Here is a 26,834-nt window from a genome sequence, read left to right as displayed (position 1 = left end):
TGCAGAGAAACACTCTGCAACAGGTGCATTTGCTGAAAGGCCGTGATTCTTGCTTGCGCTGTGCACAGACCTCGCACCTTCCATGTTTTTCTCCAAAAACAGGCCAATGTGAGCCGAGACTACTCCTTCGCACATCTGCACACACTGAGTAGGAGGATTTGCGCCGCTTGAGACACTGTCCACCGGCTTTGCTATCTGAATGTCTTTTTCGACTAGACGACTGTCCCATGGTGAGGAGTCCCATCACAACGGAGCGCAGTCCAGGTAGGGGATCTTTTCGTTGAACTCACAGTAGGCGACATAGCTGTTTACAAGACATATGTCCAGGAAACCAAAAAACAAACGGTGCCACCCTTTCTTCGATTTTCTGTCGGTTCCAAATATACTCCGTAGCATGTCCGCCTTGTCAATACCTCCCATGAACATGTTGTAGTCCGAGAGCGCAGTCGGGCACGAGACCGTTATTTTTGTGCCGTCTCGCTCCATTCTTTCTACAGTTCCCACTTCACAGCCATGGTAGTTCGAAATAATGTAGACTACCTTGTTATCTTTCCATTTGAAGAGAGTTATTCCTTCCTCGGTCGTTTTGAAGTCATACTTTCCCCGTGTCAAGCTCTTGTCAAAGCGAAGTTCTGGAAGCTGCCTTCGGTTGCTCTGTATTGTGGCACAGGCACATGTTTTTTCCATTTTCAACTTCGCCATCAGTGGCACGGAGGAGAAGTAGTTGTCGAAAAAAAGCGTGTAGCCCTTTCCTAGGATCGATGAAGAAAGGTCAAGAACCACACGTCCCCCCAACCCAAATTCAGACTGAAGTTCAGATGTTTCTACTTGCTTTCCTTGATACACCTGGAAGGTCTGGATGAAGCCCGACATGTCTCCCAAGCACCAAATCTTGTAGCCGCGTTTGATCGGTTTCATGAGGTTATACTGCTTCATTGATGACCTTCCTTTGAAGAGTATGATGGATTCGTCGACGCAGTCCTCTCGTCTCGGACCATAGGCTAGTTGAAACTGCCTATTCAGCCCATCTATCAGTGGCCTCAACTTGTAGAGCTTGTCGTTGCACTGACTGGATAACAGTGAATTATCATTTAGGTGCAAGTTCGAAAGTATCCTGGAGAACCTCTCTCTCGACATAGTTCTTAAAACCATTGGCACCCCAAGGTCTGGGGAACCTGACCAGTAGTCCCTCCAAGAGGGAAGTTGATGATATACCATCAAGAAATTGATGCCCAGGAAGCCAAGCAGCTCTGTAGTTGACAGCTGGAGGTCAATGCCCTTTTGCGTGGCATAGAGGTTGCTTTGAAAAGATATTTCCTCTTGCAGTGGCACGTGAAGCAGAGCTAGAAAAAATTCCACTGGTGTTGAGCAACCACAGAACACGTCTTTGGAAGCCCCTTCCTGTTCCTTGAACTCCGGTCTCTTAGTCACGTGCTGCCTTCGACGCCACTCGTAGCGTTTCTGACGAAAGGAAAACGCAGAGACAGCGGCTACTTCTTCTGGACTTACACACAAGTCTTCAGAGGCTGGGTTGTTAATGACTCCGCCTGTGCTGTGCGATTCTGCTTGGTTGTAGTCCGTCCCTGGCTCTGAGGCGTCGACCAGACCTACTTGGTCAAGCAACTCTTGCAGATCACGTGGGCAGTTAGTCTTTCCTAGTTCCCTATCCAGGTCATCAAAATCAGACTCGATATCCGTATCAGCTGAATAATCGCAAGGTAGGTCTTCAGATAGGAGCTTGTCGATTTCATCGCGGCTAAGTGAACTTCCACCTGCTGCCATGCTGAAAAAATAACGAGTAGTAGTATTTAGTAATAGCAATATTTATTCAAATATCCGTCAAACGTTGAACAAAGTAACATTAGCCTAATTTGAAGCCTAAACTAAGCAAACAAAACAAGCTTTTTCAGGGCGTGAAAAACGCTGCAGCGCGTTTCATTTTTGTCTTGTAGTACTGACGGGACATGAATGTCCCAGAGAACAAACATTTGCCTAATTGAAAAAATTTAGCCGGGCGGCGCTCTATATTTATACGTGCTGCCTCAGAAGCTATTAGTGAATGCACATATGGTCGCGCACTAATGTAGAATAAAAATGACTTACGTTTTGGATGACTTTCGTTTCAAGAATCAAAGAGCCCGCGCAAACACGCCTTCAGCCATCTTGAAAATTGTGTTCGCGCGATCGCGGCGCCAAAACGGTACGATTTGGAAATGCAGCCAATGCCACCAGTGTCCCGACAGGTTTTGGCCGGGATATGGAGCATGCAGGAGATAATAAAAAATCACAAACTTTTGGGACATATCTGTCTCGTCGGGCGGGAAAGGGTTAAACAGGGGTTATTGCCACATTTTCCAGAAACATTTAAAAATCGTAGCGCAACCTCAATAATTTCATTTTAGATTGCGATTGTGCGATAGTAAAATGTTTAATTTTGATCACACTGCAGCTCCTTGGCAGTTGGATTATATTACCATCAATCCCTTTTGGTCTTTGGGGGACGCACAGAAAATGCAATTCTTTGGACGAGCCTAACACCTAATAAAACAGGTAAGATTGGAATGAATTGCATTGGGACTTGATTGGAAATGACTAAATAGTCTTTAAGATTAGCGATAACCAATTTGTTTAAAATATAAATAGGGTAGCTTTTGCATGAAAATAGTTGCATGCATTCTTCGTGCCTGCTGTCGTCTATGGACATTGTAAGGAATCGAGCAGCTGTGGTCAAGAAACAATGCAAGGTTTCAAATGCAGCTGCTTGTAGGTACCACTTTGATGCCCTGCTTTTTGCCACTCTGTAGACAACTTGCTTTGTTTATTCAAAAATAAAACGGTGCACGGAGAAACTTTGCCCAAAAAATGGTGCTGAACTTCGAGACTGGCATGGTGCAATATCGGCATGGACGCCATCTGCTGAAACAACAGGTGAACCTATCTAGCCAATTTATCGACAGGTTGTCACCAGTGAGTGTGACGACGACAGCAGTGACTCTTACAGGTAACGTATTTACCGAGTGTGAAGCCATTCCGTTCCAAATCGAACACATTAACTAAAAGCGGTTGCAAGATGGCATCAATTCCATGGTCCATGACGAGTTTGTACTGTGCGATAAGTGTTACGTGGGTAGTGCGGAGTTGCAACTTGTATCGGGCATGAATATTCAGCACGCTGAAGTACACAACCAGCAGCCTGTGAACACCCTGGCTGGCAGAAAATTAAAGGATAAAATAGCTTTCAAAATGCGGGCTTTAAGATGGGCTGCTTTCTGTCGGCCACCCCCGCATTGAGACATGGAACGTGACTGGCACTCTCGCTATCGGCGTGCACGGAAAGAATAGCGCCGCGTGTTGCCATTTTGCCGCTCCGGCCGTCGGTCACTTGTGCTACTCTTTTTCCGTTGCAGCTGTACCTTATAGATGTATTTAACGTTATAAAATTTCAAGGCATAGCTTTGTTCCTGTGAAAAGCTAGGCTTAGTCTTGTTTCATGTAATCCTATGCATACAACAGTATTCGCCGGTGGCCAGCTTGATCGGCTATGGCGGCAACATCTTTGAAATTGTGACGAATGTTGTCCTAACTTATTCCAGGATCAGAAATATGCCTTGAAATTCCACAAGCTTAAATGCACCTGTGAATACACCTCTGATAAGGTCAAATGAGTGATCCATTGCGTCCTGCACTTTCTCCTGGTCCCAGAAAGCTTTCTTGGTCGAGTAATCATTGATGCTTTACTCGTCTTCATCAACTTTGAAATATGGTTTGGAGACGTGCACCATTTTGGCACAAGTTTAATTACAGAGGCTCTTTCACACTAATGAAAATACTTAACTAGTTATAATTTCTGTATCCACGTTTTACAGCAAATGAGGCTATGAAAGATGCCCTTCTCATATGCGTCTTTATTGTTTTTGTACTAGTAGCTACCCATCTGCCTAATCATCCAAGTTGAAGAACTTGTTCTCAAATATTCTAAACCTTACATTTAAGTGAAACTTGGGCGCCATTTCACAATCGCTGCACTTGCCATTCTTTCTGTGCGTTCCTCCCTCTGGTCCACGGCTTCAAGGGACCTCATTTCCTTTTGGATACGAGCTTCTTCTTGGGCCTTGTCTACTTCAACATTCCCAGGTGGCAACCTTCTTACATTCTTTCTCTTGTACCGTAGACTTGCCTGCCAGGTTTTCTGCGTAATAAGTAATTAAAAGAAAAAGATATAATGAATACATGCAATCCACGGTGCAGCCTCTAATATATTTGACGAATGGCGTTACTTTTAAAGTGATACTGAATCAAAATATCTCTTGTCATTTTGCAACAGTGCCAATGTATGTTTTATAAACAACCAATATTTAAGGACGAAGGGACAAAAAAAAAAAGAAGAAATAAAACAAAAAAAAGCTAAGTTTCATCTTTACACCGCACACACATTTTCATTTTAAAAGCTTTCTCCGTGATGTCACAGACCTCGGATGCTATTACACTGCCTAAATGTGGCATCTGCAACCGAAAAACTGCAGGTTGAATTTCATAAATATATTCCAGGGTTAATAATACTGCATGCAAGCAGCACCACTGTGCAAGTGCCTACTGAGCCCTAAAACTGAGCATAAAAACTGAGATAACGCAGGTAAGCGACCTCGGTCCGAGCTGATCGCACCCAAAAAAACATTTGTTGACAACAATCACTTGTTTTTATATCCTTTAGGAGTGACGTCACAGAGAGCCGTGTGCACTCATCTACTTGATAAGATGTTTGCACTAGGACACTCCTCCATACTTACATTTTTATAAATTTCGGGAGTCTTTGTGTTGAAACCGGTCCGGGGGACGTCGTTCATGCACACCACGTTGCAACACGATGTGAGGCTTGTCTTGAGTCCGGCTGCTGGGTGCCTCATCGTCAAGCATAGGGAACGCGTCGGACGTCGGGTGGATTGGTGATGACTGTGCTGATTCATCGTCTGGGGTAGGGGACGCGTTTGCATTTGCCGAGCAGTGCGCTGGTCTAGATTGTGGGATGGTCACGGGTGGTGGTAACCGAAGGGTTCCGCGGCGGTCTCTAATCGGGAGACGCCAAGCCTACTCCCACACCCCGCAGCTTTCTCTCGAGAACACCGCTACGGGCGAGTCCGAACGTCAGTCGCACAACTGATCACTTCTCTAAAAAGGAGGAGCACGTGCCACAATAGGACTGGGTCCAACAATGTTTATTGGAACACCAAAAGACACACTGTCCCCAAAACCCCCGCGCCGAGAAGGTCAGATGAAAGGCTCACCCTGTCGACACCGTCCCGAGAGCGCAGTCCAGAGCAGGCCAAGGAAGTCCTTTCCCCGCAGGGGGCACCTGTGAAAACAGGTGTTTGGAGAGTGGCGTCTCCACGGACCCCGAGCCATGCGGGTTCGCCCGCCCACGTCTGGCTGTGCGTGGCTTTCCCGTGTCCGGGGAAAAGGGCATCCTGGTGGTTGAGTCGAACCCGGGGTAGGTTTGGACCCTTCGGGGCCCCCCGGGTGAGGCAATACACCGCTTCGGCCCCCGCTTCCCGTAGACGGGTGTCCTGGCTTGGCCCGACCAGGATGATTCAGTCAGTCGCCACTTCTACTATCCCCTCCCTTCTTTTACCTTTGTCTTCTCCTTCTTTTCACTCTTCTCATTTTCTCTTCTTTCCTTTTTTCATTTCCTTTGGCGGCAAGGGCTAACCTTGGGTGGCGACAGACTCCTCGTCCAAAACCACACTTGGTTATAGTACCTGGGCAGTGCTAATAGTCTAACGGTTCCAGCAAAGCCCTTTTTGTTATGGTCCGTTAACTATTCCCTTGTTGGGCTCCGTGGTGGGCGGCACACCACAGGTTCTGAACACTTTCCGCCTCTTATGGCTCCCTCTCTCTCTAAACCCGGTTCCAGGCAGGCATCCAAACGGCCCTGTCCGGAACAAGTCATCGCCAAAGCACCAGAATCAGAACACTTTGTTAAGTTTTTTGTAGTTCACTCTGAAGACAATCAACGCCCTGCCGCCAAGCTGTCTCCGTTCATTGTTGCCAAGGTTCTTGAGCATTTGATCGGACACTCCTACCAAGCAAAAAAGTTGCATTCTGGGGACCTCCTGGTTGAGGTCACCACACAAGAGCAAAGTGTGGCCATTCAGAAGATGAAGAGCATCGTGGAGACCTCAGTCACGGTAACACCGCACAGGACTTTGAACACTGTGCGTGGTGTCATCTCCGAAGAGGACCTGCTAGATGTAAGTGAGGATGAGATCCTTGAAGGCCTACGAAACTCGGGTGTCATTGCAGTAAAGCGGATTATACTTCGCCGCGAGGGTCAGGAGATTCCCTCAAAACATCTTATTCTTTCTTTTGAACGGCACTGTTTCCCAGCAACAGTAAAGGCAGGCTATCTGAATTGCCGTGTCCGTCCTTATGTTCCGAACCCCCGAAGGTGTTTCAGGTGCCAAAGGTTGGGGCATGGGTCCAGGAGCTGCCGTGGAAGAGAGATCTGCGCCAAGTGTGGCAGCAACGAACATGTCGCAGACGTCTGTGAAAGCGCTGTGTGCTGCTCCAACTGCAAAGGCACCCATGCAGCGTACTCCCGTGCCTGTCCCCTGTGGAAGCAGGAAAAGGAGATACTGAGTTTAAAGGCTAAAGAGAACATTTCATACCTTGAGGCCAAGAAACGCTGGTCATTCCTTGCACAAGGCTCGTATGCCGACGTGGCGCGCCGGGGTCCTGCGCCGCGTATGGAGTCGAGGGCAACCCAGGTCTTGCTCGAAGACCTGGCTGCCGCCCTCAGGACCCCAAAGCCTACCCAGGGGCAGCAGGCTCCCTCTCTTCGCGGAGAGGGTTTGCGGGCTGCTCCCACATCCCAAGACAGGCCAGCGCCTGCTGCGCCTGTACAGTCTGCACGGTCTCCTACCAGGGAGAAAAAGCGAGGCCCTCGGCCTCACTCCCTGGAGAGACCGCCTGCAACCAAGGAGCTGCATGGCCCTCATGCAGCTTCTGTAACACAGAAGGAGGTGGAGAAGGTGGACGGGGTTGAATCCCTCCCCAGTACATCTGCCACCCTCCCGTCAGGTTCTGGTCGTGGCCGAAGGTTAGGATCTCGCAGCTCCGACCCTCCCAAGTCGGCAGGCAAGCCTGCTTGCGGAGCTCAGGAGAGCGGTGCTCCTGCCCTATCCACCTCCCCATCTACCCCTGAGTCTGACCAGGAGGAGATGGAGTGGCAGAATCCGAAAACCAAGCAAAAAACTAAAAAACCTGTGATACCTCCGAAGGGATGATCTTTTTTTACTGTTCATCCGTGTGCTCATAATTTCATATCTTAATAATGGTTTCAGTGCTAATGCAGTGGAACTGTCGAGGGCTACTACATAACCTGGATGATGTGGAGTTTTTGCTGGAGGAACACAAGCCACGTGTGCTTTGCTTACAGGAGACTCGTCTAAATCCCAGCCATACCAACTTCCTCAGACGGTACCAGGTATTCCGAAAGGATCGTCCGTGTTCTGTCAGTTCTTCTGGAGGAGTTGCGGTGGTTCTCCCGAGAGAAGTGCCCTGCGTACAGGTCCCACTGTCTACCTCACTGGAAGCAGTGGCTGTACGGTTCATGCTTCACAAAGCTCTGACAGTGTGCTCTTTGTATCTACCACCATCCTTTACTTTGAAATCCTCAGATTTTAATTCGTTTTTAGACCAGCTTCCTGAGCCATTCCTTTTGATGGGTGATTTTAATTGTCACAACCCTGTATGGGGGAGTACACGTCGTGACATCCGAGGAAAAATTATTGAGTCTGTGTTATTCTCTCGAACACTTTGTCTTTTTAACACTGGTGAGCCTACCTTTTTTAGCTGTCAACACCTTTCTTCATCATGCATTGATCTCTCCATTGGGACTGCCACACTTTTTCCTAACTTCTCATGGCATGTGCATCCTAACCCATATGGTAGCGACCATTTCCCCATTATTTTAAAGTGCACTGCTCCTTCATGCTCTCTCATGACACGTTCACCACGCTGGAAAGTAGACCAGGCAGACTGGGCCATGTTTGAAAGTGCATCTGAGATTAACCCTGAAACTTTAGTTGGCTTGGATGTAAATGATGCCTGCAAATGCCTTACTGCCTCTATAATTGAGGCAGCTCATAAAGCTATTCCGCAGTCTTCTACACGCCTTCCTGCTAAGCCAAAACCTTGGTGGACTAAGGAGTGCAGTGAGACTAGAAAAAAACAAAATTGTTCATGGGATGTGCTACGCCGGTACCCGACCCCTCCAAATGTTTTAGCCTTCAAACAGGCTCGGGCGAAGGCTCGATATGTCCGTCGTCAATCAAAAAAGACGACATGGAAGAAATACACCTCCTCCGTTAATAGTCACACCAGTGTAAAAGTTGTCTGGGAAAAAGTGCACAAGATTAATGGGGATTATCGAGCCTTCTCCATACCACTTTTTGTTCTGCCAGGTGGTGTACTGCCTAGTCTTGAGCAGCAGGCCAATATTCTAGGGGAGCACTTTGCATCAGTATCAGGTTCATCGCATTACTCGGCTGCATTTTTAAAGCATAAAAGTGTTATAGAGAAGAAGAGAATAAATTGCTCTGGAGGACTACGAGAACCCTATAATAGACCTTTTACTTTTCGAGAGTTACAGGCAGCATTAAATAAAAGTAAAAATACGTCCCCGGGACCAGATCGAATTCACTACTGTATGCTCAAGCATTTGCATTCCAATACCCTGCAGGCGCTTTTAAGCTTTTTTAACCAGATCTGGAGAGAAGGGGTCTTCCCAGATTCTTGGAAAAGAGCTGAGGTTATCCCGCTCCTCAAGCAAGGAAAAGATCCTTCATTACCCTCAAGTTACCGGCCCATAGCCCTCACAAGTTCCTTAGGGAAAACCTTTGAACGAATGGTAAACTCAAGATTGGTCCATTTTTTAGAGGAAAATAACCTCCTCGACAAGTTTCAGTGCGGTTTCCGTGCCCACAGATCAACGGTGGACCACCTCGTACGACTTGAGAAAACTATTCGTGAGGCTTTTGTTAATAGACAGCATTGTGTTTCTGTCTTCTTTGATATAGAGAAGGCTTATGACACAACATGGAGGTATGGAATTTTGAACGATCTTGTCTCGTACGGAATTCGTGGCCGAATGCTCTCACTCATCAAAAGCTTTTTGGAAGACAGATGCTTTCATGTCAAGCTTGGTACAACCTTCTCGTAGTTTCGTCCAAGAGAATGGAGTTCCACAAGGTGGTGTTCTTAGCGTAACACTATTTTTAATAAAAATGAACTCTATTGGAAAGTCTATCCCACAATCACTTTCCTATTCTCTTTACGTGGATGACTTGCAGATCTCTTGCTGTTCGTGTAACATTTCGGTCTGCGAGAGACAACTTCAGCTGGGAATTAATAGTCTGATGAGGTGGGCTGATGCCAATGGGTTTAGTTTTTCACCAGAGAAGTCAGTATGTGTCAACTTTTCTTTACGTAGGGGCATGATCCTAGAGCCTAGTCTGACCTTAAGGGGGCAGGCAATTCCTGTTCGTAATGAACACAAGTTTCTAGGAGTGATATTTGATAAAAAGTTGAATTTCCGTAGTCATGTAGTTTACCTGAAACAGAAAGGCTCAAGGTCAATGAACCTCCTAAAGGTGCTTTCACACAAGTCTTGGGGTAGCGATCGGGAATGTCTCCTTCGTCTCTATCGCTGCTTGGTTCTTTCAAAATTGGATTATGGATGCGTAGTGTATGGATCCGCACGTCAATCTACCCTTCAGGTGTTGGACCCGATCCACCATCAAGGTCTGAGGCTTTCCACTGGTGCTTTTCGGACGTCCCCTATTCCTAGCCTATATGCTGAGAGTAATGAATATTCACTTGAAAAAAGACGGTTTTATTTAGGCTTCCAGTATGCATTAAGAATTCACTCTGTCCCTTCTCATCCGATCCAGGAAGCAATTCAGGATTTTCGCTATGAAACTACATTCCAGAACAAGCCATCTGTCGTACCCCCTTTTACGCAGAGAATTAAAACAGATTCACAGGCCTACAACCTTGACAGTTTCAGCCCAGTTGCCCAACTTCCACTGGCAGTGGCTCCTTGGGAGTGCGTAGCACCCATAATCAATTTTACTCTGATCAAATACAATAAGCGGAAAACTCCTGTTGCTGCCCTGCAGCAGGAGTTTTCCCAGGTTGCTTATACGTTCAGTGACTGTAGGAGTTTCTTCACAGATGGTACTAAGAGTGACTCTGCTGTTGGTTGTGCTGTTATAAGCGAGACATGGAAGGTTGTTAGGCGTCTTGATGCCAGAGCCTCAATATTTACTGCAGAATTATATGCTTTAATTTTAGCTGTTGAATTCATTATAGAAAACGCTATCGAGCATTCTGTTATCTACTCTGATTCTCAGCGCTTTAAAGGCACTTGCTTCTTGGGAAGTACCAAAGAATACCTTCGTTACTAGGCTCCGGAACATTGTGCACACTGCAGCAAGATCAGATTTACACATCAATTTCTGTTGGGTGCCTAGTCATGTCGGTATTCAGGGAAATGAGGATGCTGATAGAGCTGCCAGTACGTGCATTGAGAGGCAAGTGGATATCAAGGACATTCCGTACACTGATTACAAACACAGTCTTAAAAAAGCAATCCAGAAAAAGTGGCAGTTAGAATGGGACACGGAAATACACAACAAGCTTCATTGTGTGAAACCTACCCTGCGGGAATGGGCAAGTTGCCGACACAGGGAGCGCTTCTTTGAGGTTGTGCTCTGTCGTCTGAGACTGGGACACACCCATCTCACGCATGGGTACCTCCTACGAGCAGAGGCAGCTCCGAAATGTGAACACTGTAACGAGTCTTTGAGTGTCTTGCATATTCTTATCGTATGTCCTAAGTACCATCACGAACGCACCACCTTTTTCTCTACCTTTTTCCGGAATCGCGTCCCGTTCCACTCGGCATTATTATTGGGTGACGAACCTCTTGTGCCGCACCGTCAAGTTTTTAAGTTTTTAGATCGCATTGGCATCCTACATCGGCTATGAAATTTAGTTTGTTTTCTTTTCTATTACGTTTACCTGAAAATTAGTGGTGGCAGAGAGCCGGCGATCTTGTATCGTCGGCACATTTTCCATACTTCCTTGCGTGAATGAAATTCCTTTAGAGTGCCTCTGGTTAGTGGAGCATTGGTTAAAATTTCTGGAGGCCTTAATAGGCCTGTATCTTGTAAGGTTTCAATCATTCATATTCTATAGTTTTAAGAAGGAACTACCTACTATAGGTCTTTTCAGTATTGCCTTTAACTTACCTTGTGTTTGGCACACTATGGCCTTAGTTGCCGCTGTGCCATTAAACACCTAAGTTTCTTCTTCAAGGAAGTCCTTCGCGACACGTCCAATCTCTATCGCATCCGCGGGAGGAGTCCCCACGTTCCCAAAGTCAGGAACGCGCGTCGACCTCCTCCCCCCGCGGGCGTCGTCCTCACCCAAAACAACTAGGTTCCCGGATGAGCGAGGGGATGGAAAAAGGTCCCCCCGGGAGAGAGTGAGGAGGAGAACCCCCCAAGCCAGGCAGCTCTCCTACGCTTCACGAACAGGTTCGAACTCATGGCAACGAGGCCGCGCATCCCGAACTACGGCCGTTGTACCGGCCATCAGGGAAGGGCGACCAACGGTCCCCACAAGATGCATTGTCCGATGAATGCGTTAGGGGCACCAGCAATGGCTGTTCGTCGCACGGCACACTTGTCTTTGTTGCCACGCACACTCACTGGTTCAGTTGCAACCGGTCGTGCGAAGGCATGGCGCATATGGTCTGCGTGCATAAATCGAATTTGACCACTCGCTACGCACACAAGATGGTTACTAAGCTGACAATCTGAGTCACCGTGCCTTCGTCCCAGGAGATTTTCTTGCCACTCACACACTTAGCAAACACTCTCTCCTTAACAGCGAATGTGTGCTTGGCGCCCCAATGTTTCTGCTGTTTGTGTTTTTATCGCGCATATTCCAAACAAAATTGGGCTTAAGAAAAAACAGCTTGACCCTCGGTTACCGATTCAAAAAGAGCTTGGCGGTTGTCTTCCCTGTTATGGAATGCAGTGTGTTGCGATAGCTCATGAAAAAGCTGTCCAATGCTTCCCGTAGCGTTCTTTAGTTAGGGATTTGAGTTGCGACAACAGTTGCTTTAGCAAGGCATTCTTTGTGGTCTGTTCTAAGCGTTTCGTGGCTCTGTTTTTCAATTCCAGTTTGGACTTCCCTTTACTTACAACCATTACAACTCCTTGTGAGGCTGTGAAATGGAACGAGGAAACAGTGCTTCAGTTGTTGGCACCAGCTGATTAAGATATAAACTAAGAAAGTTGTGCAAGCTTTGTCGGCCCTTGACCTTGAAACACGCGGGATAATTGCTGCAGGTACTACTCTCTTGTCAGTCATGAAGCCAACACTGCAAAGTCTGAAGTCGCTGTGGCACGCCTCCACGAGCTTCTGATAAGCCTCTGTGGCTTTGGGCTCCTCGATACCCCAGCAGATAGCCCCAGTGGTCAGTGGCGAGTTCTTAGCAGACCAAGGTCGAGGACGGCTTTGGTGACAAAGAGTTTCGCATTTTGCGCACCTGTAAAGGACACATGCTCGGCATACTGACACAAAAGTCAAGCCAGTGTCATTAGTTCACAAACCTTGTTCACGATGAAGGCTTTATCCTGCCATAGCAAACCTCCTGCCACATCAGTGTTGCGGTCTGCCGTCTCGTGCTCTTGTTTACCCTCCCAATTTCTTCCATGGGCACAAACATGTCGTGCAGGAGCGAAGTCCTCACTGATCTTGTTCACCTAACTTTCTTTTAAAATGCAATATTTACCAACATTATAACACTACGAAGATGGGTGACGTTTGTCACATTCTTGAGACAATATATTCATAACTTTATTTCTGCCCCTTGCATTTCTGAAGAAGCAATGATCATTCCTGTGTCAATGAACAAGGCTCGTGCAACCTAAATGTTCTGAACATGTTCTTGCCAGAAGGTGCACGACAGCAAAGGAGAAAGCACACTGACTTTTACTACTCATAGAAAGGTTGAAGAGAAGCCCATCGAAGTAACGGTGTGTACAGCTCCCACAGTCATATGCACCCAGTTCCGACAAGAGATTCCCGATGAAAGCACAATTGGGCCTCATTGGTAATCTGGTAGTCTCGTGCCTCACAATGATGATGATGATGCAAACTTTTATTATAATATGGAAATATCCGAAGGTGGGTGGCGCCCCTGGTCCAGGGCTCCAGTGCTGGCCGCTGCTGCCTTGGCCCGCTCAACCAGACTGCGCTGGTCTGGTCGTCCGGGTGCGAGCTGAGCAACGCAGCTTCCCAAGTCTCCGGGGAAGGGGAGGAGATGGGGGAAGGGATGGGTGGGATTGGCAGGCCCACGTGACGTGGTATAAGGAGGGGTACCCTGAGCAATGTGGGCAGCTAGCAGGGTACATAGTGGGATAAAGCTTGTGGAGGAGGGCGAGGTGTCTGTAGGTGTGGGATTGGAGTTGGCGCCAGATCACGGCCTCTTCCCGCGTCCCCCCGCAGGGGGCACCTGTGAAAGCAGGTGTTTGGAGAGTGGCGTCTCCACGGACCCCGAGCCATGCGGGTTCGCCCGCCCACGTCTGGCTGTGCGTGGCTTTCCCGTGTCCGAGGAAAAGGGCATCCTGGGGGTTGAGCCGAGCCCGGGGTAGGTTTGGACCCTTCGGGGCCCCCCGGGTGAGGCAATACACCACTTCGGCCCCTGCTTCTCATAGACGGGAGTCCTGGTAAGGCCCGGCCAGGATGATTCAGTCTAGTCGCCTTTTCTTCTACTATCCCCTCCGATCTTTCACTTTTACCTGTCCTGTTTCCTTCTTTTCCTTCTCATTTCTCTTGCTCCTTTTTCTTCCCTCTTTGGCGGCAAGGGCTAACCTTGGGTGGCAATGGACCTCTTGTCTGGACCCACACTAGGTTATAGTGTCTTGGTAGCACTGATAGCGTAATGTCGTCAGCAAAACCCTTATTGCTATGGCGCATTACCTATCCCCATGTTGGGCTCCGTGGTGGGTGGTGCGCTACAGATGCCGAACGCCTTCCCATTTCTTATGGGTTCGAAACTAAACCAAAAACCTGATCGGGCCCTGAAAAGGGTCCGGACCGAAGTACACGTCAGAGAAGCATTTGCACCCGTGGAGAAGTTTCCCCGATTTCTCGTCATGCATTCCGAAACGGAAAAACCTTTATCCAAGTTATCCCCGTTCCTGGTCTCTAAGACTCTTGAATCTGTAATCGGAAAAAATTTTAAAGCAAAAAAATGCCATCTGGAGATCTCCTCGTTGAAGTTGTAACCGCTCAACAAAGCTTAGACCTGCTGGCACTCAACGTGGTGTCTGACTACAGGGTTACTGTATCACCCCACCGCACTTTGAACACTATAAAAGGCGTAATATCAGAAGATGACCTGCTAGAATCCCCCGAAGATGAAATTGTCGATGGCCTTCGTGACCAAGGAGTCATTGCTGCCAAACGAATTTCTTTTCGACGGGACGGCCAAGAGGTGAAGACAAAGCATGTCATTCTGACTTTTGAGCTGAGGGCGCTTCCGGAATCAGTGAAAGCCGGATATCTAAACTGTAGAGTACGGCCATATGTGCCAAACCCTCAGCGTTGCTTTCATTGCCAGAGATATGGCCATAGCGCCCAGAGCTGCCGTGGGAAGACAACATGTGCCAAGTGTGGCAAAAATGATCACCCTGCAGAGAATTGCTCTAATGCACCTTGCTGTATCAACTGTGGTGAACCTCACCCTGCTTATTCCCGATCGTGCAAAAAATGGAAACAAGAAAAAGAAATTATAACACTCAAAGTGAAAGAACATCTCATTCCCCGAAGCCAGGAAGCGATTCTCCTTCCTGCAGAAGGGTTCTTACTCTTTGGTGGCACGTGCAGGGGGTGTGCCATCAAAGTCTTCGGTAGGAATCCAGGTCTGTCCTAATGACCTGGTGATTCCACCACCTCCCCCTGCCTCACAAAGATTCGCTCCACGACTCCGTTTGTCGTTGGAACCGAAGAAACCACAGGGGCCTCCAGATGGTGCAGAGGCAAGAGATGCCTCTGTGCCAATGGATGGGAGACAAGAGGAGAGGCGGCAACACCAGCCTCAGGGAGAAGGCACTAGTGCCTCTTCCATTCTAAAGGACGGGCCATCGAACGATGTGCCTGCCTTGGTCACTCGGACCCCTCCCAAGAAGAAGGAGGGTAGTTTTCGTTTTAAGGCTTTAGGAGAGGCCTCGACACGTAAGGAGGTGCCCGTACCAGCTGCTCCCTCAGCCGTTCCGCCTGAGGAGGAGCAGATGGAACTTGGTGAACCTCCTCCCCCTTGTTCGGTCCCACCTGATGACGCAAGGCTTATTAAAAAGTCATCCCAGAAAAAGCTCAATCCGCGAGTAACCCCACCCAAACCGCCCCAGGGCACTTAGGGCAGGTTTCCTTTTTTCTTGTGTTGTTACTTTAAACCGTTTTTAACATACTCATATAGTTTTATACAGTGGAACTGTAGAAGTCTTCTGCAAAATATTGATGACATTCATTTCTTTCTGGATGAGCTACAGCCCATTGCTGTGTGCTTGCAGGAGACATATCTTAAAGGGGAACTCCGCCGATTTCTTCATGGTCCCCGATTTGCTTGAAATTTCGCTAAACTCGCCAAACAACATCGCCAAAATAGTATCCCAAATATTAGGTCAAAATAATTTTTTTTCACGAAGTTATTGAATTTACAATTTTGGTCCTCACCGTGTTTTTCAAACTGAAAGTCTCTACTGGCAACAATGAAAAAGTGACGTCATTGGAAGTGCAGGGGTTCACTCTTTGGACTGTAGAATTTGTTCCCAACTGATTTGAAGCAGTTTCATGGTGTCAAATGAATGCTTTGGAAGCTCGCTCCAGTCCCCGCGCTCCATCACGGAACAAATGATTGACATATTCTATTTTTTTGACTGCTCGCCCGACTGGCAAGCTGACCTTCCAATGACGTCACGGCCCTGAAAAGGGCGGGTATATTTGAATGTTTGTTTTTGCATGATTTTCATTTGCCAATTTCGCAATAACTGTTATGAATTTCACGATACTAAATAGCATACCAGAAAGGGTAAAGGCCGGGGAGTCAGAAAATATAGTTAGTTGAGGTAGCTCCAAAATCGGCGGAGTACCCCTTTAAGAACACCCATACAAATGTTTTTAATCGTCACCGCGTTTTTAGAAAGGATCGGGATTCAGACCACTCTTCAGGTGGTGTTGCCATTGTTGTACGGAGTGGCATAGCATGTGTGGAAGTTCCTTTGCGTACATCACTAGAAGCTGTTGCAGTACGTGTTCTTGCTGATCGTCTCATTACGGTTGTGTCCTTGTATTTGCCACCTCATCGTCAACTGCATCTTCATGAACTTCAAGGATTGGTTCAGCAACTCCCAACGCCTTTTTTAATTTGTGGTGATTTTAATGCTCACAGTCCCATGTGGGGCAGTAAGTGCCTTGACTCTCGTGGCGCTGTTGTAGAAAGATTTTTATTGTCCTCAGACGTATGTCTTTTAAATAAGAAAGAACCAACTTTTTATAGTTGCTTCACATCCATCGTTGCTTCACATCCATAATTGCTTCACATCCATCGACCTCTCCATTTCATCACCTTCATTACTTCCCTGCTTTTCTTGGAAGGTTTTAAAGAACCCTTTTGGGAGTGATCATTTCCCGGTTGTAATTGAAAGCCTCGTTCCTCTGCCATCTATTTTAAAACGAACCCCTAGGTGGAAACTGGACAAAGCCGACTGGGCACTCTTTAAACTTGATGCAGTGCTTGACCCGTCAGTTCTAGCAAATTTGTCACCTGAAGAAGCGACAGTGTATGTTACGGAGCAAATCATAAGTGCCGCCCAAGACGCCATTCCTCGCACCTCCGAAAATTTACCCAAGAGGTGTAGGCCTTGGTGGAATGAAGACTGTGCCACCGCAAGGAAAAAGCAGCATAGGGCATGGGACACCTTTCGGAGGTACCCTACTCCTTCAAATAAGATAGAATTTAAAAGACTAAAAGCAAAGGCCCGATGGACTATGAGAAAAGCTAAGTGGAAGTCCTGGACCAGGTATATTTCCTCCCTAAATAGTTTTGTCTCAGAGAAGGAAGTTTGGGATAGGTACAAAAAAATCAAAGGGGATTACCGTTGCTTTGTTGTTCCTCTATTTAGCTCCCCTGCTAACTCGCTGAAAGATGTTGCTAATGTGCTTGGACAGCACTTCGAGAATGTTTCCAGCTCCCGAAATTATCGGACGGAATTTAAACGTTTTAAAGCAAATGCAGAATGTCACCGTATACCCATGTCCGGTTGTAGCTCTGAGCCATACAACACTCCTTTTACAATGCAAGAACTAGAGGTGGCTCTGGGCTCCAAGAAGAGGTCGGCTCCGGGCCCTGATGGAATCCACTATGAAATGCTCCGTCAACTGTCTCGAGAATCGCTCAACACACTACTAGATTTTTTTAACTATCTGTGGGAAGCAGGCTACTTTCCTCAAATGTGGAAACAGGCGCATGTAATTCCTTTGCTGAAAGCTGGGAAGGACCCTTCGGACCCCCGTAGTTATCGTCCAATCGCGTTAACGAGTTGCCTTGGCAAAACCTTTGAACGCCTCATTAATAGGCGGTTAATTTATATTTTGGAGCATAACCACTTCTTTGCTAATAACCAATGTGGTTTTCGAGAAGGGCGCTCTACTTTGGACCACATAGTCCGCCTGGAAACAACAATACGTGAAGCTTTCATAAAAAGGCAACATTGTGTCTCTGTTTTCTTCGACCTGGAGAAAGCATATGATACGACATGGCGGTATGGTATCCTTCATGATTTATATGCCTCTGGGGTGCGTGGTCGCATGTTGCGGTGTATAAGCAGTTTTCTGACAGGTCGCTCCTTTCAAGTTCGACTCGGCACCACACTATCCGACCAGTATGTCCAGGAAAATGGTGTTCCGCAAGGAGGTGTACTGAGTGTCTCCTTGTTTGCCGTAAAGATAAACTCGTTGTCAAAGGTAATTCCACCTTCCGTTTCATACTCCCTCTACGTGGATGATATTCACATCTCGGCCTCTTCTTGTAATTTGTCTAGCTGTGAGCGGCAACTGCAGCTTACCATCAACAGAATTAGCAAGTGGGCTGACGAAAATGGGTTTAAGTTTTCAGCTGGGAAGACTATCTGCGTGCCATTTTCTCTGCGTCGGGGGCTGTTTCTAGATCCAGAACTGACACTAAACAGGGTTCCTATTAGTGTAAAAACGGAGCATAAATTTTTGGGCATAACGTTTGATAAAAAGTTAAACTTCGTTTCCCACCTGAAGAACCTGAAGAAGTGCCTTAAATCAGCTAATATTCTTAAAGTCTTAGCGCACAAGTCATGGGGATCCGACAGAATATGTCTGCTACGCCTGTACAACTCCCTTATCCGGTCACGTCTAGACTATGGTGCTATAGTTTACGACTCAGGGAGGCCTTCTGCACTTAAAATGTTGGATCCTGTGCATCATCTCGGTTTAAGGCTCGCTACAGGCGCCTTCCGCACATCGCCCATTCCTAGCTTGTACGCTGAATCTAATCAGATGTCACTTAGGCACAGACGACGTTATCTTGCTGTGACTTATGCTTCCAGAATTTTGTCCTATCCAAATCACCCAACTTATGGTGCCTTGCAACATTCTCGGTTTGCTCGTCTTTTCGAACATAAGCCCAGGGTTGTACCGCCTTTAAGTCTTCGCCTTGAGGGCATTTGTACATCTCTTGACGTCACCCTTGACGAGACTGACCTTTTGCAGAAGGGTGAAAATGAAGCTCCGTGGAGTACGTTGCCCGTCTTTTGTGATTGGTATTTTACTAGATTTAATAAACATAACGTCCCCCCTGTGGTGATTCAACAAGAATTCCTTGAGGTGCAGAAGAAGTATGATAACTACTCCCAATTTTATACCGATGGTGCTAAATCATCGCATTTTGTAGGATCAGCAGTTTACTCTGAAGGATTCAGTAAGGTTCAGCGTCTCAAGGAATGTGCAAGTATTTACACGGCAGAGCTCTATGCAGTGTTGATGGCCTTGGAATATATCCTCATCAGCAAGACGATGAAATCTATTTTATTCGTGGACTCTCAAAGTGTGCTCACCACACTTTGCTCAATAAAGGGAAGTAAAAATAGACTGGCACAACTTGTCCGATCTAAGGTACAATGTGGTCTGCAGCTTGGCCGAGACATAAAATTCTGCTGGGTGCCTAGCCATGTGGGGATCCTAGGTAATGAAAGAGCAGACGAATTGGCCACGAGCTCTAAGCACCTACTGCCAACCACCTCACAGATTCCATTTCAAGACATGAAACCCTTGGTGAAATCATCAGTTTTCTGGCTATGGCAATCGGAGTGGAGTCTGGAATGCGAAAACAAACTTCACAGGATTAAACCAGCTCTTGGTATATGGGAGAGTGCATCCCACAAAACCCGCCGCCTTGAAGTTCTTTTGTGTCGTCTTAGAATTGGACATTCCTTCCTCACCCACAAACATCTGCTCAGGGGGGAAGCCCCACCCCTGTGTGATGAATGTGGGGAGCGTTTGACAATTTTACACATTTTGTGGCTGTGCCCAGGGCTTAAGCAAGAACGACGTACACATTTCCCCGAGTTTTTTTCCCACCAGATTCCTTTTCACCCAGCGCTACTAATTGGCGAGACTCCTATAGTACCATTTGATCGTATCATAAATTACTTAAGAAAAACCGGCTTCCTACTAGAGTTGTAATTTTAACTCTATGAAGTTTAACCTTGTCATATAAACCTCTTTTCGATAATTCATATAAAAAAGACCTGAGTATGTCCCAACTAAACAAGCTTGGCGCAGTATGGCCATAGTAGCTTTGCGCCATAAAGCCCGTAATCAATCAATCAATCAATCAATCAATCTTCCCGCGTTAGGCTCCGATGTGGAGGGGGGTATCTAAATCTCTCGCCTCGTTGATGAATTAGGATTTCAGAGTATTGGTTGGGTACGGGAATAAATTTGAGAATTGTGTTGTGGTCCTCTGTTTGTGGCACCCGGTGTGTACAGGCTCGGGCTAAGGCATGGGCTTGCCGATTTCCATCTACAGATTCATGGCCAGGAGTCCAGATGAGCGTCGTTTCTGGAAGCGGGGTTTTGAGGTCTGTTAAGATGCGCAGAGCGCATGGTGAGATCCTGCCCGCTCGGAATCGTCGCAGGGCGGTTTGGGAATCGGAGAGGATATTGAGGTATTCCTTGCCGGAGGCGATTGCCAGGGCGATGGCCGTTTCTTCTGCCTCCACTGGATTGATAGTGCGGATGGAGGCCGTAACTACCGTCTTTAGATCGTGGTCTATCACGCTGACTGCGGCCGCTGGTTGATCCGAGTACATGGCAGCGTCAGTAAAACGGGTGTCTGCCTTGCTGCTATATTTGTGTTGGAGGGCCCGAGCTCGGGCAATGCGGCGGCCGGAGTGAAGGATGGGATGCATGTTCTTGGGGATCGGGGCCACTTGAATGTGGTCTCGTATGGCCGTTGGTAGGCGAACCGTGTTCCACACCGAGCTGGGTATCGGGAAGTGTAAGTCATGGAGGACTGTGCGGCCGGTGGGGGTGAGGGCCAGCCGTTCTTGCTGGCTGGCTGGCTAGGTGTGCTTGTATGAGCTCTTGAAGGGTGTTATGTACGCCCATGGCTAGGAGCTTATCTGTGGCGGCGTAAAGTGGCAGGCCCAGAGCAATCTTGAAGGCTTTGCGGATAAGGATATTTATTCTGTTCTTCTCACCCTGGTTTAAGTTGAGGTATGGGATGGAATAGGTGATGCGGCTCGTGATGAGAGCCTGGGTGAGCTGGACCACGTCGGTCTCCTTGAGCCCGTGTTTGCGGTTTGTGATGCGTCCCACCATGCGCATGATTTGGGTGACTTACCGAGGTGGTGGAATTCATGAGTAATCGCATGAGGTTACGATAGAGCAGTTTGCAGTAAGTATATATGCAATTATTTTTATAAACAAAATAAAGTGTGCTATTTGAGGCATTCAGCAGTTCCAATGAACGCAACACTTTATGCTTGTTATATAATGAAGCACATAAAAAAATTTTCCGGGTTAGACTCTTACTGACCCATGAAAATTACAGTATGAATGTTACTGGATCTTATGATTAGGCCTGCGCTGTGCTCTATAAACCGCCTTGCCTGGCGGTGAAGTCTGATCTTTGAGTAGCACCAAGCTGTTAGCTTGACCGGTATCCAAGGATGCGAAGGCACAGAGATGCAGCACTTCGGCGTGCCAAGGAAGCTTTGATCACGTTGCGACACCGACAAGACTTGCACTTGGCGAGTTGTGCCTTTTTCCTGCAGTGCTGTACTTTCGTAAAACTTTCCACGCGTTCTTAAAGGTAATTGTCAACGGTTACACCAGGTTTTAAAAAAATTCTCCGGCAAATGATAACGAACGAGCAGAAACATATCTTCAGCACGCTACCGCCCAGCCTCGCTGCGCTCCAAAAGGTTGATTACCTGTGGCACGATGGCCAACCGGTGGCCGCATTCGAATAGCGGGGAAGCGCAATCCAGCAATTATCGTAGAGATCAGTGAGCGAAGCAGATTAATGCTAGCCACAGTTTGTTGAACATTTAAAAAATAGCTGATAACCTTGTATGTGATATCTCTAGAAATACAAACAAGCGGGTTAAATATACAACTTTCCTATGTCAGTCTAGATTATCTGTGAATCATTGGAAAGAGCCGACTGTGAAACTTACGAGATGTAGGAGCCCGATTTTCTTTGGACCACCCCTTACTGGATGGAGGGTCTGGGGCCCTGCGCTTGGGAGGGGCTGGAGAAAAGTATCACAATTTACTTTCCACATGGGCAATTATGGCTTGGCCAGAGTGCCCCTTTTCTTTCTAAAATCTTAGACAACTTTTATCTACTCGTTTAGAATGCAATGCAATGCAAAAGGCATGAACCCCCCCCCCCCCCCCCCCTTTTTTTCTTGCTGCCATACTGCCAAAATGGAACATCAGAAAGGTTTAGGCGTGATTTTAAAACAAACTCTCTTTAATTTCATAATATATTGTTTGCTTATATTCACATAAAAGAGGAATTTTGTATCCACGAGCATCTTTCAAATAACAAAATCTTAAAATCCCAATTCAAATTAACTGTTTTCTAAAGTCAAATGGAGGAATCACTTTTTACAGTTCTAGATAGGTTTGAACCTTCATGAATAACGTGTAGATTCTCATGTGTAAAACATGTGGAAATAAAGCAAGGACACTTACCCCTTGCACAGGCACCTCCCAGGCCAGTAGCTGCAAAATCAATGTCAAGTGTAAATACATTGTCAGTGTCTCTCGCAAGGTAAAAAAAAGATGAAATATATTTTTCTTTACTGTAGGCTAACTCACGTGGAATGGGCACTGAGAGACGCACAGGAGCGTCGGCCGTGTTGTCTCTCCCAGTGGCTAGAACAGACATATTATCAGAATAAAATTAGGTTAAACAAAGAACCATTTCTTCTGCTGAAAATGTTAAATTGCTATGATCAACATACCTCCATCATCGGGCTCCCCGACATCTGTGCTTTCCAAGCACGAGTTCTCCAGCCCCTCGGTGGCCTTCCTTTTGGCCTTCTTGTATGTTTCTTTAAGAGAAAGCAAATTGATACAGACCCACTAATTATTTAGCTCGTGCAAAACCTGGTTTACAATACTGCAATGCCAACCCATAACAGAGCAAAAAATCACTAAAACCAATTTACAATTTTCTAGATATGGTTCCTTTCACAGCTTACAATACCAAAAGGATATATTATTGTAGTGTTCTGCCGGGAAACCGGCATTTGGGGGCAATGCCTGATAGCAGCACTCTTTCAAGATCAGCATTTGTAAAGGCTTCAAATACTTTTTTTTTATGTACAGCACAGTGTGGTGTCTGCTGCTAGCATGAGAAGCGCACTGTTGCTTGCATCATTCTGAAATTTAATGCAAAGGCCCCATATGCAGTCATGGTCAGAAGAAATGCAAAACATCTGCAGCTGCACAATCAGTTGTCGCGATTCCACAAACATCTACACAGAGCAAAATTAACTTTGGCTCAAAAAGCAGCAATGCCGAGAGAATAAACACCCATGACTGAAGCACTTAGTAGTGTATTGGGGTTTATGTGTTGAGAAAATGACTGAGAGAATAAGACGAGAGCTCACAGGGACGTCGGAACACTGAACTCTGGTTGGAATGATTAGTGGTAGAAATAAAGCTAGCTGTTTTTATCTCCACTGCACTCATCAAACGTGTTTGAATTTGAAAGCCCAATGCCAGACGCTGGTATTCCCATTCTGATGTGTTCGACGAGTGCAGTTGAGACAAAGATAGCTAGCTTTAGACCTACGCATCAATCATTCCAACCAGAGTTCAGCGTTTTGACATCCCCATCCAACCTCGTCTTCTCCTCTCACTCAGGTTTTCGCCGCATAAGGTGACACTTTCATTTGTAGGGCGAGTGCAACTTTGAAATGGCGTGCACTAGGAGCAGCCGAAGCAACTTTAGCTGCTGCTTGCGAGCTTCAAATCTGTCCATTGTATGTAAAGCCCCATTCACGCACTTGCATTTGACTACGAATGAATGAGACACGATCAGCTTTTAGCCTCTTGCGACTGCCTACGACCGGCTGCCATTGCTGGACTGCCGGTCATAGGCCTTCGCAAGAAGCTTAAAAAATCAGTCTTGTCTCAGTCGGTCCTAGTCAAATGCATCTGTGTGTTAACGGGTTTTCATAAGACCTATAAGCCGGAACATGTAAACGTGTGTCACTCAATACAGACATGGCAACCTAGCAAGTGCTACGCTCCCTTTCATGCGTGTGCAGTGCAAGACTACGGCTTTTTGAAGAACAGAGATACTCCAGGCTCACGCTCGTTTCCTACACTGGCTGCTGACAGTGCTATGGCAACTGTGAGGGAAAACGTGCACGTAAAAGCTCTGCTCTATCGCCACATGATACATATTTTTGACTATGAAATTTCAATTGCAATCATACTCCCAGAGAGCTCGCATTTCATTACCAGTCAAGTTTCTGATGCTGCTTTCAGGTTCGATGGGCTAGCTCAACACCATCTAAAATAATCAAAGCACCTGCACTAGCATTTCGCAGTCATCACAGTGAGATCGAGCACTGAAACAGATCAAGTGCTGCATCTTTCATGTCATTGTGATAATGCTCCGAGCTACTCTTTCCTTTCTGTTATCACAAGTCATATGATTTGTTTCATCTGTCTATATTTATGGTTGCACCAATAAATGGGGGATTCTTGGTCACTCCCGAATGGCTCTCTGGTTGTCTGACCTGTCTGAGACGTCATCTTTGATTGTGTCTGCGGGTTTGTCGGGCTGTGAAGGCTCTGGTGCTGGACGAGGATTCCAGTCTACGTCCGGCAGTAAGACCAGGGACGTAGTCCCTGGTCTTACTGCCGGACGTAGACTGGAATCAGCAGTCATATGATCAATTAGTGAAAATTACTCAAAGCAGTCATATGATCAGTTAGTGAAAAGACGGTGAGAGAGCACGCGAGCTGGTGGTAGCTAATCATGTCGTATTGCACCTGAGACTGCGGTGGAAGAAATCGGAAGAACTTTCAGTAGAAGGAACGTTCTCTGTGTCTGTTTGAGACGTTCTCTCTGATTGAGACGTTCTCTGTGTCTGTTCCTTCTACTGAAAGTTCTTCCGATTTCTTCCACCGCAGTCTCAGGTGCAATACGACATGATATGATCAATACAAGCTTGCCGTCGTCTGTCAACAAACCATTGGAATGCTACGTTTTTGGCGTCGATGTGTGTCCCCATGCTCTTTTCTATGTTGCAATTTTTGCTTCTATGTCCTCCTGGCAGAGTCAGACTACTTTAGCAGCCTAAGCAAAATTAACTAGGCTTGTTTCACTGCATGTGGCGATTCATTCCGCGTAGACGCCGCAGAATGGACGCTAAAGCCTGATTCGCAGGATGAGATTCTGCTTGCTATTTTCAGTCATTATGTCGCTCCAGCTGCAAAAGCATGAACTGTAGCGGAGATGGTTGACGTTGATACGAAAAATTGCAAGCAGAATCAGTCCAAGTGAATGAGACATAACAAGTCGGTGATGGCAACTAGTAACAATTATCAACATCTTGTATCTACTGTTTACACTGAGCCTGCTTACCTTGACCAACCTTCAAAATTAAAGGTCTTTTGAAGGCCTGCGCTTACTCCATATTGCAATTACCAGGTCAATGTTTTCGCTACGGGCCGCTGTCGTTTGAACGAGCAGGAACGTTTGGAAGAGCAGACAACGGTTTGAACGATCAGGCAGCCGTCCGAACTTGAAGACACACTAAACATAGTCCGCGGGTGGTCCAAACAACTTGGCCGTTTTTTTCACATTCATGTTGGAACAAAACAAATGAATTCGATGGCCTTAAGTATCCGCGAATTCAACTCAAAGTGCTTTCTGTACAAGCAATCGTGGTCCAATGCCATCTGGTTTTCCTTTTCACTAGCCCTGTCCATGTTTTTGGATGAACCAAGCAGGCAGAAAACTCATGAATACTGATCTTCAAACCTTTCGCAACTGTTTTGGTACAGCCTCAGTTGCTGCATTTTGACGAGAAGGCAAGTTTTTGCCTGGTTTCTTCTAAAACAACACAGGCATGCACGCCCCGCATGGTGACTTCCACCCACAGCCCCAGACCGGAAGTGTGCCTGACGCACCACCACCGCACCATGACATAACAGAGCTGAATTTGTGTATATATGTAGACAAAGTTTTCGGGATCGAATTGGGTAAATGCTAGATAAACCTTTGTCTTATTAATGTGGCCAGCTTACATTATGGACAATCTTGGGAAGGAACGGAGGTGTCCATATTACCGAGGCATCCCTGTATATGCAAACTACACTCTCAGTTCAAATCTAAACATTGTTTACCTTTAGATATACTACATGATCATATCAATGACTAATGCCCCTAGGTATGTGCAAAGATTTCACAACTTGAAGCCACGAGGATATCATACAAACACCACTTACTGCAATAGGAGAACACCCGCACAGGGTGGAGGGGCCACTCCTCTTCATTCCCAGGTGGGGCCTGAGACTGGGCCAGTTTTATCACTGATGCCGGTGGCACGTTTTTTGGCCAGGAACACATCGTCCTGTCAGCACTGAGCCAGGCCGTCGGAACAGCGGCCACGCTGTCATCCCCGACAAACTCAACCGCACAAAAAGGGCGGTTTTCCTTTCTGTAATGAATATAACATTTTCGTTACTGCAAGGCAAAGCCACAGCTGATTAGCAGTGGGTAATAATTCAAGATTAGGGCCGTGCTGCTGAGAAAGGGAGGATGGGCCTAAGAGGACACGGAATAAGTTGATGAGGGCTCACTCGCGTGGAACTGAAGATGGACAGTTTCTGCGGCCCAGCAGACCCGCCAATAATGAAAGACGTCCGACTCCGTCAAAGGTTTGAGCATAACTGACCTATGATCACGGGCAAGAGCTCGCAATGCACGGGCTCAAGTGCAAGCCCGTGTAAGTGGCACACCGAGTTCGTGGTGTGCCGCACTATTTATTTTTAAATACTGCACAATGTACCTTGGGTTTAACAAAGCGACTAAGAATGAGATAGAGTTCCTGAGGGACGGCAATCAGAGCATTTTATTGGGGAAAAAAAATGAGAGAAAAATCAGATTTCATTTTTTACCTATGCCTGTTAAA

At 46.8% G+C, this 26,834-nt stretch overlaps 1 protein-coding gene across 1 annotated transcript; it reads right to left on the bottom strand.

Annotated features, from left to right (window-relative positions):
- Positions 1 to 243: 243 nt before the first annotated feature.
- Positions 244 to 26,236, bottom strand: LOC120844101 (piggyBac transposable element-derived protein 4-like). Its single transcript, XM_040215727.1, has 6 exons — positions 26,149 to 26,236; positions 22,641 to 22,730; positions 22,495 to 22,551; positions 22,369 to 22,398; positions 21,846 to 21,920; positions 244 to 1,065 (listed from the first exon to the last, which is right to left on the bottom strand). The coding sequence occupies exons 1-6, from the start codon at positions 26,194 to 26,196 to the stop codon at positions 244 to 246; spliced, it is 1,122 nt and encodes a 373-aa protein (XP_040071661.1). The 5' UTR covers positions 26,197 to 26,236.
- Positions 26,237 to 26,834: the final 598 nt, after the last annotated feature.

This window comes from Ixodes scapularis, unplaced genomic scaffold (genome assembly GCF_016920785.2).
Source record: "Ixodes scapularis isolate PalLabHiFi unplaced genomic scaffold, ASM1692078v2 PGA_scaffold4__175_contigs__length_147842914, whole genome shotgun sequence".
Taxonomy (NCBI): domain Eukaryota; kingdom Metazoa; phylum Arthropoda; class Arachnida; order Ixodida; family Ixodidae; genus Ixodes; species Ixodes scapularis.
This window is presented reverse-complemented; position numbering and strand designations above follow the sequence as displayed.

What these genes read in the sequence shown, in the direction of transcription:
- LOC120844101 (XM_040215727.1), bottom strand. Translation starts at nt 26,196, where the DNA reads ATGAAGAGGAGTGGCCCCTCCACCCTGTGCGGGTGTTCTCCTATTGCA. An exon ending in GCGGGTGTTCTCCTATTGCA is followed by an intron (nt 22,731 to 26,148) that starts GTAAGTGGTGTT and finishes TTTCTCTTAAAG; the next exon opens with AAACATACAAGAAGGCCAAA. An exon ending in TCTCTCAGTGCCCATTCCAC is followed by an intron (nt 22,399 to 22,494) that starts GTGAGTTAGCCT and finishes TTGATTTTGCAG; the next exon opens with CTACTGGCCTGGGAGGTGCC.